At 37.8% G+C, this 17,076-nt stretch overlaps 3 protein-coding genes across 3 annotated transcripts in view; 1 reads left to right on the forward strand and 2 right to left on the reverse strand.

The window, feature by feature from the left end:
* Window positions 1–17,076, reverse strand: part of LOC134840490 (Bardet-Biedl syndrome 1 protein homolog) — a gene marked incomplete in the record, with an annotated part of 512,639 nt that overhangs the window by 243,747 nt on the left and 251,816 nt on the right.
* LOC134840491 (uncharacterized) overlaps window positions 1–17,076 on the reverse strand; it is a 453,696-nt gene that overhangs the window by 184,804 nt on the left and 251,816 nt on the right. The window lies entirely within an intron of this gene.
* LOC134839561 (putative ammonium transporter 3) lies at window positions 3,829–16,116 on the forward strand. The gene is made up of 8 exons (XM_063855151.1): window positions 3,829–4,015; window positions 4,397–4,580; window positions 5,143–5,251; window positions 5,375–5,506; window positions 6,837–7,051; window positions 7,447–7,625; window positions 15,060–15,209; window positions 15,584–16,116. The coding sequence occupies exons 1-8, from the start codon at window positions 3,860–3,862 to the stop codon at window positions 15,914–15,916; spliced, it is 1,458 nt and encodes a 485-aa protein (XP_063711221.1). The 5' UTR covers window positions 3,829–3,859; the 3' UTR covers window positions 15,917–16,116.

Consider the following 17,076-nt stretch of genomic DNA (forward strand, 5'->3'; position numbering starts at 1 on the left):
ATTATAAAGTTGTTTTGATCTATGAATTACATAAGCAAAAAGTCTTAAAAACACTAACAAAAGTAATAAGAAAATAACAAAAGTAATAAGAGAATAGATGTGAAAAATTTCATAACTTCCAAAGAATTAATGAGGCATCTTCGAAGTGATTCACGGTTCAGAACATTACAAACACAATCAATACTGAACAAATTTTACCTTAAAACATAGTTAGCGAGTGTGTATGTCAAACTAAACTATAACGTTTTGTTAAAAAAGAAACATTGCTTAGGAACTAAATGAGACAGTAATGTTCATAAACTATGACCTCTATCAGCATGGTACAGGTTTCTCTGAAAATGTTTTTTTTAAACTAAGGCTAAATTTTATGCTTTGTTTCCTGACGAGGAAAAATTAAAAAAAAACCTGATCGAAAATTTTTTTCGATCTTCATGATTTCGATCTCCATCAACAAAAACATTCTAATTGAACTTTAGGGTTCAATCGGATAACCACAATAATCTAGATTCTGAATTTTCAAATTGCTCTCAACTGGCACCTGAACGCAGGCTTGTAGCCTTACGGTGACCATTCTAATCGGCGCTATAAAATGTGAACATTTAAAATAAAATTTTTCCCTAATGTGCGTGATTCGTTTATTAGTGTTCCGGTTTTTGCAACGAAAGTAACGGAATATTTGTGCATGAGGTGGGTTTTTTCTTCAGACAAATTTCGACAAGTTTCGACTAGCCATTTTTGACGGAACTTTTTAAATATCCTTAAAAAATATATTGTTGACGTGCGCCTAATTTTAAGATATTTTACCTTTGATCGTTTTTTGTAAAGTTAAGCGGGTTTCAAGATTGCCATTTTGACCAAATTGGGACAATTAACGCGCGATATATTTCGCGCTATAAACGCGTAAGCGGAGATTTAATCTGTCTTAGAAATTTAGAAATCGTTCCGAATTGATTGAAGGAAGCTTTTTTGCCATAATCTATTTGTTACTAGGAGTGAAATCTATCGCTTTGTTCTTCATATGGCGTGTGGGGGGGGGGGGTTATTTTTACAATAAAATCTCAATTTAAAAAAAAAATCATTTTTATTTATTTTATTTGATTTTGTAATGATATTACTGCTCTATAGACCTTATGAGGTAGTCGAAACATTCAGGGCTTCACCCTGCTATGAGAGGTCTTGTTATGATTATGATTTATTTATAGCGTTATGTTCGTTAATAGATCCCTGAGGGGGATATAGTTAAAGAGATCTAAGTGTTTATGTTCCTACTAGGTTTTTTGATAATTTTTCGCAAGACTCCGTTGCTTGAATTCTTATGTCCTTGGGCAAACTCAATCTTGAGATAAATATTTCACCTGGTACTTTAAAAGGGATGAATTGTTTTAACTTTTGGTAAATTAGTTCCTGGAACTAATATAAATCATGTAATTGATATCGTTCCTGTTTATTTGAATGTTTTTTCTTTGTGTAAAACTTAGTTATTTCGGTTACTTTAGTTGGATTTTATTGTGGTTCGTTTTTATGGTTCTTTTCAATAATCATGACACTTTTTCAAGTTTTTTTTAATTAATTCTTCTTTATTGATTGAAATTTATGCAAAAAAACAAAGGTAAGAAAATTATCGCAGCTTAAAATTTTAAAGGTTGTTCGCCGATATTGCATTTCAAGTTTAATTCATTTTTGTTTCAAGAGAACAGAGCCGAAAAAATCATACACAAGGGCTTTTAACTTTGAGACTTGAGGTCTTGAACTAAAAATTCAATGCTGCAAATTTTCCAGCTGCTATCAAGTTAGCGTGTAATTTAAGATGGATCTTGTAGTTTTCGGCTTCCTGCGGTTTTTTAGTTCAATTTGTTCAAACATTTTTTTGAAGATTGTTCTTGATAGCATTTACATTGAGTTGAAATTAAACATCTATTAAATTAATTGCAGCATGAAAACAGGTCAAGAGTTTCTAAGATTTTTTGTTTTGTCCATATTGAGTGTTTTTTTTACTCCAGAATTACTTTTAAGCAATTCCTTTAATGGGCTTTTCCTTAAAAATCAGGCAAACTGTCCGACGCTAAAAACACTTCAGATTTTCATTGAACAATTTTGCAAAAATTCAATTTGATTATTCCTGGTATATTTTATCATCTCCACTTTAGTTTGGTTTGGTGGTCGGAGTTTTCATTTTTGTTCAGCCAAATAGACCGTCATTATAAACATCATTAACATATTTTGTCCGATATCAGCAAATGATAAGCAGTTTTTTATCGAGTTTTTATTTATAAATTCAGAGTTCAAAACACTTTTCTAATAGGTGAAAATTCATGTGATTTAATTTAATTCCTTATACTGATATAAACTTTAGAAAAGCTTTTTGAAATTCATTTCATTAGCTTGTTATGCCCAAAAAAATCTGTATATGCAACTAATTCTGAAAATACAATTTTATTGTCTTTCAAAAAATATTTAATTTGCTTAGGATTAAATAATCTTTTTCTGATTAGTTTTAACTTGACCAAAAAAATTATCGCCTTAAGTACTCAACTCTGAGCAGCTGGAAATGATGCTTAACTAAACCTAAATATTGGGTAAGGATTTGACCTGACCCAATAGACTCGCCAAAATCTATTTTATGCGAACCAATTAAAACTTATTTTTGAAATGATGTTTTTTTCTCTATTGCCATTGAAAAGAAAATAATTGATAAAAATTTTTTGAAATAGGTTATAATACTAAAATAGGCAACAGATACTCGGAATTCAATCTTGAAATTGAGTTTTTGAAAAAAGAAGTTTGATCATAGTTATAATTATTGATCAATAAGCAAAGCTGCATCATTTTGTTGTAAGTTAACCTTATTTATCATCTCGGTACTTTGTTCACTCTTTTCGTGCAGTAACTGATTTTTCAATCATTTCATTTTTATGAATTTTAAACTTGATCCCCATCTCGATAATATATTCACGACTGTTCACGTGTCGTTTACTGATACTGTCTTATCTTTTCCTTGTCGTCTCTCTTTCATTACCGTGGGTTTCGGTGTCTAAGATCCGAGTAGGATGGATACATGGGACGATGCCACTTGGATTCTGACCTCGACCTTCATTATCTTTACCATGCAGAGTGGGTTCGGACTGCTCGAGTCTGGCTCTGTAAGTCACAAGAACGAGTCCAACATCATGGTCAAAAACAGGGAGGTCACTTAGTTTTATGATTTGACTGCTGTGTTTTTGGATCGGTGATATTTTGGGAACAATTTACTCTAAAATTGGAAACGATTACTTCATTTATGCAAAAATTTCAAAAAATCCAAAAGTAGTCATTTAATTTTAACTATTTTGAATTGTTTTCTATCTGAATTTCGGGATGTTTTTTTACCCAATTCTGCCCTAATTTTTGCATGAAATGTTCTTTTTACACAGAACCAAGAGGAATTCTAACTCTCACAATCCAAAACGTCACTCCTAACTCCAATTTTACCAAATCATTCTGGTTGGTTATTTTTCCAAATGCACTTTCCGGGCAAACAATAAATTTTAGGGACAGCACGAAATAAAGAAACGATAGCATTGGTCATTACATTTCAAAAATGGAGCGCGACAAATCAATTTGGTCGACCTAAATTGTATCGACAAAAGTTTTTTCTACAAAACTCACCTTTCGGGAAAATTCTTGCTTTGCTCCGGATTGAAATTTTTAATTTGGTTCTGATTCTGTTAATTTTTTTGCTGAAAGAAGGTCAGGGGACACTATTGCTCAGAAAATTTTCGACAAAAAAAAGAATTTTTAATTCTACCTAGCTTAAAGATGTTTTGACCTCCCTTATGCGAATGCCAGTGTGGACGTGATCTTCGGCAGCATCTCCTACTGGATGGTGGGCTATGGACTGAGTTTCGGGGACAACTCGTTCCACGGACTGTTCGGCCGCAGCAAGTTCTTCCTCGACACGAATGACGCCGACAGACTGGGCCACATATTCGCACACTTCTTCTTTCAGTCCAGTTTCGCCACCACCGCAACCACTATTGTAAGAAGTCTAATTATTTATTCACATTTAAGATGATTTATTCACGAGGGCAGGTTCCAACATAAGAGCTGTTTAGCTTTTTATTGAGAACCGCTGCTGTGTTTTTGAGCTAGAACCTACAAAATGTTTTCGGTAATTTTCTTGGGGAACAATAATATTGACTAGCCCCCAAACGACGAGCACGAATCATCGTGGGCCATGAAACGCAGGCCTTTCTACCGACTCGCAGATACTTCGCTACTTCCGCACCGCTTCAAGTCATTATTTTTCTTTGAAGCTCAATGAAGCGCAGGGGTGTTCTTTCAGTTTTCACCATTTTTATCAACATTAAACTCACACATCAGCTAAATGGGGCTAGTAGTTTCATTTCACACTTTTAAGGTGAGTGGGTCGGTGGCAGAGCGTGCGAACTTCATAGGGTACATAGTGTTCTCATTCTTCAACACTTTCGTGTACGCCTTCCCGGCCCACTGGATCTGGCACGAGGAGGGCTTCCTCAACAAACACTTCGGGGCCATAGACTTCGCAGGCAGCGGCGCTGTACATCTAGTCGGGGGAGCCACAGGTAGGGTCACACTCTCTTTCCTCCCCCATCTGCGAAATTTAACAAGTAAAATGTTTGTTTACTTTCACATTGTCCGATTGTTATGAAAATTGAAAAAAGAGTTGGTATCGATATCCAAAAAGCAGCTCTTTCTGAAACAGTTCTACGAGAAACCGCCCTAAAATTTGCACATGAATCTAGTTTATCTTTTTTGAATACAGGGTTTTAAAAAATAGGATTTCAAAGCTAGGATTTCAAAGCTCTTTAAAACTCTAGCTAAATCAAAATATTTAATATTTCACTAGTTTATAATGCAATAAAAGTATCTTTCAAGCCTTTTTTGGTTATCTGTTGGAAAGTTTTGTATTTACTTAGCGCGCGCGTCTCTTAAAATAAGTATACATTGACGCCAAAAGCAGCTGTAGAAAAAATTTTAGGGTTTGTCTGCCAAAAATGGATGTCATAAAATATTATCAAAGGACCGTTTTGTGTCGCGAGAGTTCCGCATTTTTGAGGAGAAGGAGGGGGGGGGGGGAGTCCGTTAATCCGCTACCGATATAAGCCATTGTTCTTACTGTTTCAGCTCTAGTGGCTGCCATAATGATTGGACCCAGGACCAACAGGTGGACTGAGCCGCAGAAGTTCCACATGGACAGCCCAATCAACGCCCTCCTCGGTCTATTCATGCTCTGGTTAGTAATTATAACCGGCATTCTTACTTAATCAGATGAGAATTTGATTTATCGTTTTTTTTGGTTGTGCAATAAAGCTCATTTGGTAATATACGAATATTAATAGTAAATAAAACTATCTAGGTGGGGCTGGCTGGGATTCAATTGTGGCTCCACGTATGGGGTGGCGGGGGGCAAGTGGAAACTGGCCTCGAAGGCGGCCGTCACCACAATCAATGGGTCCATCGGGGGAGGCATCGTCGCCTTCGCTATGACGTAAGTTTTTATCGAAACAAATGTATTTGACGCGCAAATAATCGAGTTTTTTTATTGCTCAGACTTAAATAGCCAATTTTCTCTTTGCTTACATAGATGCGCCTTCGTTCGTCTAACATCATAGTGCTTCGCTGACGCTATTCTTTGACAAAAAATTTGTAACAAATCAGGAGCGATTTGAGGACTTTTTCGAGGGGGAGTGGGTTTTCAAAAAATCAAAAGTTTTTCATGACTTTTTTGGTCGACCAAATTAATTTTCCGAGCAAACAAAAACATAGTTTTGGCCAAACTTTGGCCAAAATCACAATAAAGACACTATTTTGATCAATTTTTTTTTTGCGTAACAGGTGCATTTTTTTTAAAGAAAAAAACGCGAAAACAGATTCTTTTTTAGATTTTTACAAGATTTGAACCGAAAAATACCCACTCAAACTTAGTACATATTGGCGGCAAAGGTCAAATACCTGAAAAAAGCGTTACCCACCCCCCCCCCCCCCCCCCCCCCTAAACACGTTCACTCTAATCTTTCATAACTCGGGTAGTTTCACAAATTTGGCGAAAGAACTAGACATAAATTTCAAACTGAAACTGAAAATAATTTTTTCAATTATCGAAACTAAAATCACCCAAAAAAAACGAAAAAAAAATGGAAAAACAAGGATAGCCGAATACTGCGCACAGAATGTTCCGACCACAGTCTTAGAAGAATACAAAAACGTTTTCTCAAATTGGTGTCGTTTTTTTTCTGCATGTCGTGATAAAAAAAAAATCTGAACGAAAAAATAGAACTTAGGCATATTTGAGAGCCATAGTAAAATAGGTCAAGTGTAAAACAGTTTTGAAAAAAAAAGACTAGAAAAATGAAAAAAAAATGAAAAAAATTCAAAACTGTTTGCGGGAAATTTTTTGAATTTTCAAGTTTTTGATTCGCTAAAATTGCGCTAAAAAACTCCAAAAGCTACCTTTACTTGAGTGAAACTAGTTTTTTACGACTTGAGTTAAGCTTAAATAAGCTATTGCAATTACTAACTATCTTACTAATTAGCTCGAAATTAGACCAAAAATAAAAAAATTTAAACCGGTTTTTCTGAACACTGTGAAAACTTTTTTTTTCTAAAATTTTTTAATGTCGTTCAAATCACGATTAAAAAGACTTAAGTATGATATTTCACTCAACCCTGTCCGATGATTGTTTGTGGTAGCTGATTTTGCGTGGAAAACAAAAAAAACTAAAACACCCCAATCCAATGGTCGGAAAAATGAAGTTGAAAAATAGTTTTTGAAAATATTCACAATAAATTCGTTTCGTGCCTTTGTTTTTTGTTTGCAGTTTCTTCTTGCAGCACGGCAGATTCGACGTCGGCTGGATCATCAATGGCATCCTAGGGGGTCTGGTGTCCATCACCTCCTTCTGCCCCGTGATGACCCCCGCGGAGGCTCTGGTGGTGGGGGGAATAGGGGGAGCAGTGGTGATAGGGACCGGATACCTCATCGAGTTCCTCAAAATAGACGACCCTGTGGGAGCAGTGGCAGTGCACGGGGGAGGTTTGCTTACGCGGATCAGATGAACATCCCTTCTTTTCACTCCAAGATTGACCAATCAGAAATCTTCTATCCCTTTTTTGATAATTTTAAACTTTAAACGCCCTCCCCTAAAGATGTTTTTTTTGTTTGTGTGTGTGTGGGATGGAGGTTGTTAACTTTATCCGATCATTAACTAGTTAATGCCAAAAAATTCATCATCGGTGTTTCAATTATAAGAGTTAATTGTTATGCAGAAACCATACAAAATTCAGCACTATTTGACCAATTCTAAAAAATTTAATTCTGGTGAAATGGATGTCAAAATCAAAAAAGTGTCCCGTATATTCGTAGCAGTCTTTAACAGGTTTTAAACTTATTTTAATTTCCCGTTTTTATGTTCTTTTTTGTGTGTCCAGCGGGAGTGTGGAGTCTGGTAGCTGTGGGTCTGTTCGCTGGTCCTGACCCCACAGAAGAGAACTTGTTCACTACCAGTGGGCTGTTCAGAGGGGGTGGCTTCACTCTCCTAGGGGCACAGTCTCTCTACATTGTCTGCTGTATAGGATGGGCTGTTCTATGCACATACATATCAATGAAGGTCAGTTATTCTTATAGGTTTATAGTAATATAGAGGTCTTAGATGTTTTTCTGTCGCTATATGAGCCCATATAACACTGTCTGTCCATTAAAAATGTATATTTCACGGAAAAGTGTTTATTATAAACTGTAGTACTGCGGATGCAGTAACCTTGAGCTTAATCATAGTCTTTGCTACTGCAGCTGCAGTTATTTGTATCATTGGCGCTATGTAATAATGTTATCTATTAATGGCCAAGGTCATAGGTGCTGTTATGAAATAGGTTACTCTTCATTCAGTTCGCCATACTCGTGTATGGATTTAAGCCAGTCGATATGAACTAAAACGAAGTTAATTAAAAGATTAAGTTCTTGAATTTAAGAACTTGAGTTCACTGTTTGACATAAAGTTATTAGCCGTTTCCTGGGTTATCATATGGCGCAGTCAGCAGGATTTTTGTAGCAAGACAATCGGAACAACATGGGAATTCCCGTTTTCTGGACTAAAGCAATTCGGATCGACTATGGAATTTCAAGATATGGTTGGATCAGTTTCTCTTGGCAGTGACTGTAAAAGAAAACGTGAATCCGGAAATACTTTTGGAAGCTTCAAAAGCAGTCATAGAGGAACCGAAACCGAGACCAGAAACACCACGAACGGGAGAAGATGACGCTGGTGTAACAGCTCGTGAAACAAAAGACAGATTAGCAAGAGACCGTGTTGCTCTGGAAAACGAAGAAAGAAGAGAGAGAGAGAGAGAGAGAGAGAGAGAGAGAGAGGAACAAAAGTGGTTCATAAAGTATATTTTATTATGAAGTGCAAAAACGTCTGGTGTCAAGGTTATTTCTCGCTCTAGAAACAGAGGAGAAAAAATGGTTTGTGCAGAAAAATCCACATGAGTAAATTTCGAAACTAGAATTCAAAGAAATGGTGGCATTAGCTAAAATTACATTTGAAAGCAGGCGTTTCAGAAGTCGAAAGCAGGTGCTGCATCAGCAATACAACAATCGGGGTCACAAATTAAATTCAAGCAAGAGCCAAAATTTGCCGTGGAAAATAGGGGTCAGCTAAACAATTGATCAGGTCGTGATCAATTCAGAGAAAACAATCAGAAGGGAAGACCAACCCAAAGTATAACGCAAAAAAAGAAACCATGCAAGAGGCGTGGAAGAAGTTCGTTGAAGGTTATTTAAAAATTTGTCCAGCAATGGAAAAACTGTGCAAGAATTGTAATAAGGCGGACCACTTTGCACGGATATTTAGATCTCAGCAGGTAAAGTAGATAACCGAAGCCGCACAGAACAGAATGTCAACCAAATGGATAAGATCGAGAGGTATATCCGAGAGAAGTTGGAAAACAATGACAGACTCAGGTTATGAATAATTCAGAAGTTAAAAAGGTTGACATACGTAGAGACACAAAATCCGAGGGTATGAAATAACTAAAAGCAATAGTTGGAATCGTTAACCAGATCATCAAAATTACAGTCGACACGGGAATCCCAGTATCTTTTCTAAACTGGACAACACCAAAGCAAATCTTGGAATCTTCACATTGGGCAATTTGTTCAAGCAGAAAACTTAAACCTGCCAGCACAGTTCGTGGACTACAATAATTATCCATTAGTGATACTTGGGGTGCTAAAGGCGGACTTACGATCTTCGGGATGGGAAGTTTGCGATGCCGCATTCTCAATAACACAGTGACGTACACGATGCATTTTGGGTCTAAATCTCCAGAACAAAGTGGGGATCAGCGCTACCCACATACCAGCCCCGAAAGAAAAGTCAAGGTTTTGGGAACAAAACCTTGACCCCGAAAGAGCAGTCGGAAGTTTGGGAACAAAAATTTTATTCGATTCAAAAGGGTTTGTTCGACCAATAAGGCCGGTCAATAAACCAAGTAGTGAACACAAAATTTAAATACCCATTGTGTCCCAACCAGGAAAAGGGCAGAAGAAACCCGATACATATACAAGACAAAGTTGGAAAAAAATTTGAATTACTTTTGGCGGAGGGTCATATTAAACGGTTAGATATGTGTACGAGCCATTGCTTTTTAGCCCCCATAGTCATCAAAGTTAAAAAAGACGACTCTATTAAGTTGGCATTAGATGCAAGACCGATAAACAGACAGTTTTTTAAAAGTAAGTATCAAATACCAAATATGGTTGAACTATTGGACGGGCTAAGCCAAATCGTAACTGCAAAAGCAGCAGGTACATTAAGTTTTACAGTACTTGATCTCAAATACGCTGACAGTCAATTGAAATTGAACGCAGAAACCGCAAAACAATGCGACTTTATCATCGTTGGGGGACGCGTGACGGGTATTTATGGATTTTTTACAGGTTTCTATGGCCTGATCGACATATGCCAGGGGAATTTCAAAAAAAGAACGCAAAAAATATGTTTGTTTTCTGGATGATATCCTAATAGTGTCCAAAGGTACGGATTCCGAGCATAAAAAACTGGTCACAGACGTATTAGAAAAAATGGCTAGAGAAAACCATATTCCTCAATTTGTCGAAGTGTGAATTGTTTTTAAATGAGGTGAATTGGCTAGGACATAAATTGTCAGAAAAGGGGGTCCCACCTAACATTACAAAAACGGAAGCAACTTTGAATTTGGAGTATTTCAAGTCTCTAAAAACAACTGAAATCGTTCATGGATAGCATAAACTATCTATTTAAGTTAATAACAAATGCAGCTAACCTAACAGACAAACTTCGACCATTGCTATGAGAAGAGAACGAGAATAAAAACAGAAAAATAAAAAATTACAGGTGAACAAATTTGAGTGCGGGGAGAACACTCGAAGACGTTCGAGGAGATCAAAATGGCTCTAGCGAACATTACAAATTTAATTAATTACAATCTCTCTAAAGAAAAACGGGTAAAAAATTTGGTTTTGTCCCCCCGAAAGAGGGAAATTGTATTCCAATCTCATTTGCTTCCAGATATTTGAACAACCAAGAGAAAAAAACTCTTGAAATGAATTGGAACTGCTTGCAATTGTCTGGTCGGTGGATCGACTTAAACAAAACTTGTTGGGAAAGATTTCGTAACAGTAACTGATTGCAAAGCATTAACATCAGCTTTTAAAGTCAAGCGGTTAAATCGCTGGGTATAAAGGCTACTACCATATCAATTTAAAATAGTACATATTCCCGGCAAAGACATAGGTATCGTGATTAGTTATCAAGAGAATCAAACGGCGGGCCGTAATCAGTGTTAGGTGAAAAACTGTAGTAAAAAGTTGAAAGTTTTCATGAAGCTCTCGACTGTTTAAACAGTCGGTTAAGCGATACATCAACGCTCGACCGGAATGAACAAATGCTAGAAATTTCCGAGCATCAAATTGAAACAAATACAAGTATTAAGACCAGGCAGGGTTAGTATAACAACCAAACGGTCCAAGACGAGGAAAGCTTGACCGGCACGAAAAGTTCCAAACTCACGACTCTCAATTTTGAAACCGAACATTTTATGTGTATTCTTTTGTTCAATTCAGAAAAAAATTCCGCTCAAAAAAGATGGAAAGCAAAACAGCACGAAAGAAATTGAAAACGGTCAGGATCAAAAAAAGGGAAAAGCCACAAGAAAGGGGAAGAGTCACAGAGGTGGAGGTGACCGAGACAACATTTCAGCGGACACGTACAATCAAAAGAGGGGCAGTAAACAGATTGGCTTCTGAGAGTTCAGAGGAAGAAACTGCACAAGCACGAATTTGTTGTCGTTCTGGGATCTAATCAGCCAAGATGCAGAATACTATCCGGGAAGTCTCTTAGAGCTGGAGGCTGCCACAGAAGTCGTGACAAGCAGCCCAAAGAACAGCGGAGACAAGAACGAAGTCAATCATAGAAGTGGAGCTAACCACCGAGGACAACGACTGCAGTCTAGAGGTTAGCGATGTATAACAAACTGAAAGAATGAGCAGGGTGTAAAGGGGAGGAATTTAAAAAGACCGAACAGCTGGGAGGTGTCTGACTCCTTAGCTTATTACAACTGTTTGATAAGAATTGACTGGTGGAACTCATTTCCGAGGATGTATAGATGGATCGACTACGACGGGTCATCGAACCAAATGATCGGGCGGGATTTGAAGTAATGGGCCCATATACGAATCTACTGTGGAATCAATTGTCAGTCATCGACGACTGCACGTGGTTGACAATCGGCTAGCAGTCCCGGGACAACGTAGACCCACCGTAATGAAGAGAATTCACCAAGGTCAACTGGGCAGCAGGCTATGCTTGACGTCTCAAACTATTTGTGGTGGCTCTTCTTGCATAAATACATCGTCAATTTAGCTGAAGAGTGTAGAGAATGCACTACAACCGGTAGGAATGCTATATATTCAATTCCAAAAAATTCTGCTAAATCTCTCCCACTGCTCACGCAACCGGGACAAGAAGTCCAATTGGACTACGCCGGTCCCTTAGAAAGTCATAAACGACAAATTATATATAACTGCTTGTAGCAATCCACCGATGCTCTAAATTTTCATCAGTCAAAGTCACAAAATCGACGGGGTGTAAATCTTTGATGAAAGGTATACGCTCCTATATTGATACACATGGAATACCCGAATAAAAAAAACAGATTAATTTTTTGGTCTTAAAGGAAAAGCGATGAAAAAATTCTGAATAGACAGTAACATTGAATAAAAATTTTGTCCGGCTGGCGATCAACGCGGTTGCGGGCTAGTAGAAAAAACAACCCAAATGCTAAAAAGAAAACTCGGCGTCATGTTGTAAGAAAAAAACGTAACGTCAAAAATATTCGGCTTTAGTGCAAAAATTCGGGACATGAAAATGACAAACTAAAGAACTATTCAACAACCACCATTCGAGGCACACTTTGGCCGACTTCCAGAAACTGAATTTAAAATCATAAGGGATGAGTTGTAATTAAAATCTGAACGTTTAGATAAAGAGCATTTGGAGAGGTCAGCGCTCACAGCCAGCCAACTATAGAGACGAATCAACCAATCTCGCGATAGTCTGAAAACTGTGCGGAAGGGCCAGAAAAGTAGAAAAGTAAGCCCGCTGTTCAAGCAGCAGATGTCATCAGCGCGCGACAGAGAAAGAACAAGGACGCTTAAGGCGTTAGTGGAGCCTAACGCAAAGTAGAACGCAGAGAGGGCGAGAATCAGCGGACAACGATCATAGACGCCTCGTTGTCGAAATGAGCACTATCATTCGGAGCTAAGAAAAGAGTTATTGTAATCTTGGGAGAAGGGATTTATAGAAGACAAGCCTACTCCATCGACAACAGAATTTTCACCAAATCTTATGCGCAAAGATGAGAGTAGAAAGAGTGGAAAGCGTTAATGCATCCACTGAAAGGCAACGTGGTGTCCGAGACACCTACAACTGTCACTACAGCAGCGGGATCAATCTATTCCAAAAACAACCTAAGGAGGGCAAAAGTACCGGTCACAGGATTGGCAACTTCTGGGCCAAAATGGGGACAGAAGGGCAGAGTGAAAAGCCCTCTCAAAGAAACTAAACGAAATTATCAGCCTCAGGAAATTGAACCACCTTTGAAGAGTGACTCAGAAGAAGAGACGCTGCAACAGCTACAAGAAGATCAGGCTGAAGAGTTATTCCTAAATCGTGACGCAAAAGTGACATCAAAGGAAACAACAGTAGGAGCTGGCCTTAACTTAGCGACCAAAAGGGCAAGACCCAACCATGGGGAACCAGCATCAGTAGGCCCAAAATCTCAGGAGGAAGTGGCATTTAAGCAAAAACCGAAAAGGCAAACCGCACAAGAGAAAAGAAAATTAAGCTGCGACTCCTGTAACTACAACAAGCCCTTGCAAGATGACTGAGAGAGGGCGACCACAAGAGAGCGCTCCACACCTAAAAAGTCTAGCAGCCTACGTACGAGAATAAAGATAATATAAAGAGACGAATTTGCAAAAACGATCCTAAATACTTTCCAGAAGCAAGTTTTGACTCTTGAAGAGTGAGAGAGATTAACGGATCAGTTGTTGACGGGAATACAGAAGACGGCGGAAGAAATACTTAAATCTGAGGAGGCATCGGAAGAGTCTACCGCACGTCGTCAAAAATTGGCCAATTTTAAAACACAGACAGACAAGCCAATGGAAACAAGACTGGGGCTCTTGGAGAAGCATTTGTTTTGTCGAAAATTTGGTTTTACAGCACTCGACATTTCAGAACTTGGGACGCAGCGTGGAATGAGCCATTGAACTTGGAGCGTTAAAAACTCAATAGGTGAAACAACCTTACAAAATGGAGTATTGAAATTCATATTATAGTATTAAAAATATTTTTTCATATAATAAAAGTTGCTTGATCCTCAGGGGAATGTAGAACTACGGTTGCAGTAATCTTGAGCTGAAACATAGTCTTTGCTACTGCAGCTGCAGTGATTTTTTTTATCATTGACGCTATGTAATTATGTAATCTATTTTTTTATCTGGTTATAGCGAAGGTTATAGAAGCTGTTATGAAAATGGTTTTCGTTCATTCAGTTCACCATTCTCGTGTATGGATTTAAGCTGGTCGACCTGAGCTAAAACGAAGTAAACTAAAAGATTAAATTTTGGAATTCAAGAAATTGAACTTCAACGTTTTACATCTAAAGTTATTAGCCGTTTCCTGTGTTTTCACACAAACCACGGTTGCGCATTCTAGTGAAATTGTATCACCATTATTTTTGCATCATAATAAGTTTCAAAGTCAGTCAAAAAGTTTAATTGTCATTTTTGTTTTCGTCTTCAGAGACAATGTTTTGCTCTAAATTATAAATTAGATAAGTTTGCATGAAAATTATACGTTTTCGTCGACAAACAGTTTTTCAAAAAAATATTCTATTTTTTTGCGAAATCTGTTAAGTTTTGTTTGTAGGGTTTGTCGAAAAAAAGATCGGAGTTTTCCCAGAAAAAGGTTTCAATGAGTGTTGAAAATACTCAGTCGAAACTGCGGGATGGAATTAGGATTTTATTTACAAGTACCGGTTAGCATTGAACGACATCAAGAATTTTCAAAAATGTTCGGCCTCTGTTTTTTTGGCTGATCATTTTAATTTTTGGCTTTGAAAACACTCAAGAGCCTATTTTGCTAAACACTTTTGCACAAAAGTTAAATTTGTTTAAAGGAATTTCTGAACTCTGGCTAAATTTGGTTTTAAAGATTTGCGTTTTTTTGGCGCGCACTTTCTCATGAAATTAAGGTTGCTTTGAATTAAGGTTGCTTTACCAAAATTGGATGTCATAAAGTAATACCAAATAAACCCTCCTTTTGTTGCTCCCCTAAATCCACCCCTGCGTTTTCATATCTTAATGCTTTCCATTTTTAATGCTCAACTCCCAAATCCTTGTCTGCAGCTTAAAGTAAAGTTCATTTTTGAAATGTAATCAGTAGGTTTACGAAATTAAAATGCATGGAGTGAGACAGTGAGCCATTTTGTTTTTCCAGCTGATTGACTTGACGATTGGGATCAGATGCAGCTACGCGATAGAGTTGTTCGGGGCAGACATGATGGAGCACAACATAGGGGGATACTACGACCACAAGACCCACGAGATATTCGACTCCAAACACAACCCAATCGGAGTCGCCTCCAAGGTAGTTCACGGAAAAATATTGACAAACCAGATTTATATGTGCCATCTCTTTGTATCAGTGGTTTTTTCTTACATAACTGTCGCAGTGCCAGTATAAAACCTCAAGAGCTCAAAGCTTGATGATTCCTGATGAAGAAAAATTTTCACAATTTGTCATTGAAAATTCCATAAAGGTCCAGCAAAAGTATTTTCAACCCAAACAGTTTCCCTCAATATTTCTTAGCCGCAAGAAAAAACATGTGCATTTCAGCTTTGATTTTGCAAAAAAAAGTTTTAATGGAAGGTGAACCGCAATGAATAGTTGGGCGTTGTCAACTTTCGGTTGATTTTTTTTATTTCTGAAGCAAGCAACAAAACTAGGAAGCATATTTTAAGGACCTCTCTCATGCACAAATTGACATTCTGTACAAGAAATATTTGGAAGCAGAGCACAAGTTCATATTCGAAGGAATCGACCTCCTGTTTCACGCTAAGCTCGAGGATCCAGCCGACGAACAGCCGATGACGACAACTCTCGCCGACTGCCGAATCGACTCAGGTATACTGATGAGTACCGGCTGCACGCCTCCCGACAACAACACACAGAGTTGCTCTTCGCCTGTTAGAGCAGCTCCTAGCGGGAGTCGAAACCCGGTTGTTGATGTTGAAGTTGCAGATGGAAATGACTCACCTATTCGAATGAGGGGAGTTGGGCCAAAAATTGATTGAACAGTCAGTAAATGGATCTTTTTAACAATCCCTTCCACAATGATTTGATTTGATTCTTCATGGGATTCAAAACTTTGGATGTAACCATTGGCTTGCAGCTCTTTTTACGGGGACTCGTTACCATGATTTGCAAGGGTTTGCTTTTATTAGATCTAAAATTGATGATTGAACTATATTTGAACGCTTCTTTGTAAGCTTGTTCCTTCAATATTTTTCTAGCTATTTAAAAGCAATTTTTGATCTGAATTAAAATGAGCCGGAAACGGTTTCGTCAAATCACATTCGTAATATATAATCGAAAAACACCAAAAAGGTTCAATTATATATTGGATAAATTATAAATGCTTTAATTAATGACCCTATCGCAAAAAAAAACGAATCATTTGATAGATTTAGTTAGTATATTATTTAGCTGTATAAAATGACCCCAATTTTAAATCACATCCCAGAAAAATTTTTTTATTTGAGCTCACAGGCAATTGAATCTTTTTTTTTGCAAATTCCAGTCAGTGACAAGCGGGGGCGGATCTATGATTTTTTCGTAAAGGGTAGGCGGATTTTCAAAAAGTGATTCTCTCCCGAATCTGTATAAAGCTCTCATTTGACCAAACTTTTGCGAGAGAGGCAAACTTCTGAAAAAACAGACCAAAAAACAAATTTTCAGGCACTCTTTGGATTTCTTTGACCAAGTAATTGCGTTTATTCGGTGCCCCTTCAAGTTTAGTATATAATGGCGTCAAAGACGCCTTTCGAAAAATTTTAGTGCCAATAAGCCAAAGTTGAATGTCATAAAATAGTGGTCCTAAAGGGAGACCCTTCGGGTCTGCAGTGGGTCGATTCTCTGAGGAGGGGGGGGGGGTTGGTTTTTAGCTTCTGCTAAAATCCACCCCTGGTCTTTCAGAGCAATATGAGTTTCTAACTTCAATTGAACTGCTCATTAAAGTTCAATTTTTAGAAAAAACCACAGGATCAGTAGCGGATTTAGGGCGGGGGACGGAACGGACGCCCTGTTCCTTCAGGGATTGGACCCTGCCGACCTAAAGGGTCCCCCGTTTGTACTAACTTGAGATATCTATTTTGGATGCCTTACCTTCAAATTTTTCTAAAGGCGTCTTCGGCACCAATGTATACTAATTTTGATGTGGGAGCGCGCGCCGAAA

Source organism: Symsagittifera roscoffensis, chromosome 2 (assembly GCF_963678635.1).
Source record: "Symsagittifera roscoffensis chromosome 2, txSymRosc1.1, whole genome shotgun sequence".
In the NCBI taxonomy this organism is placed as follows: Eukaryota; Metazoa; Xenacoelomorpha; order Acoela; family Convolutidae; genus Symsagittifera; species Symsagittifera roscoffensis.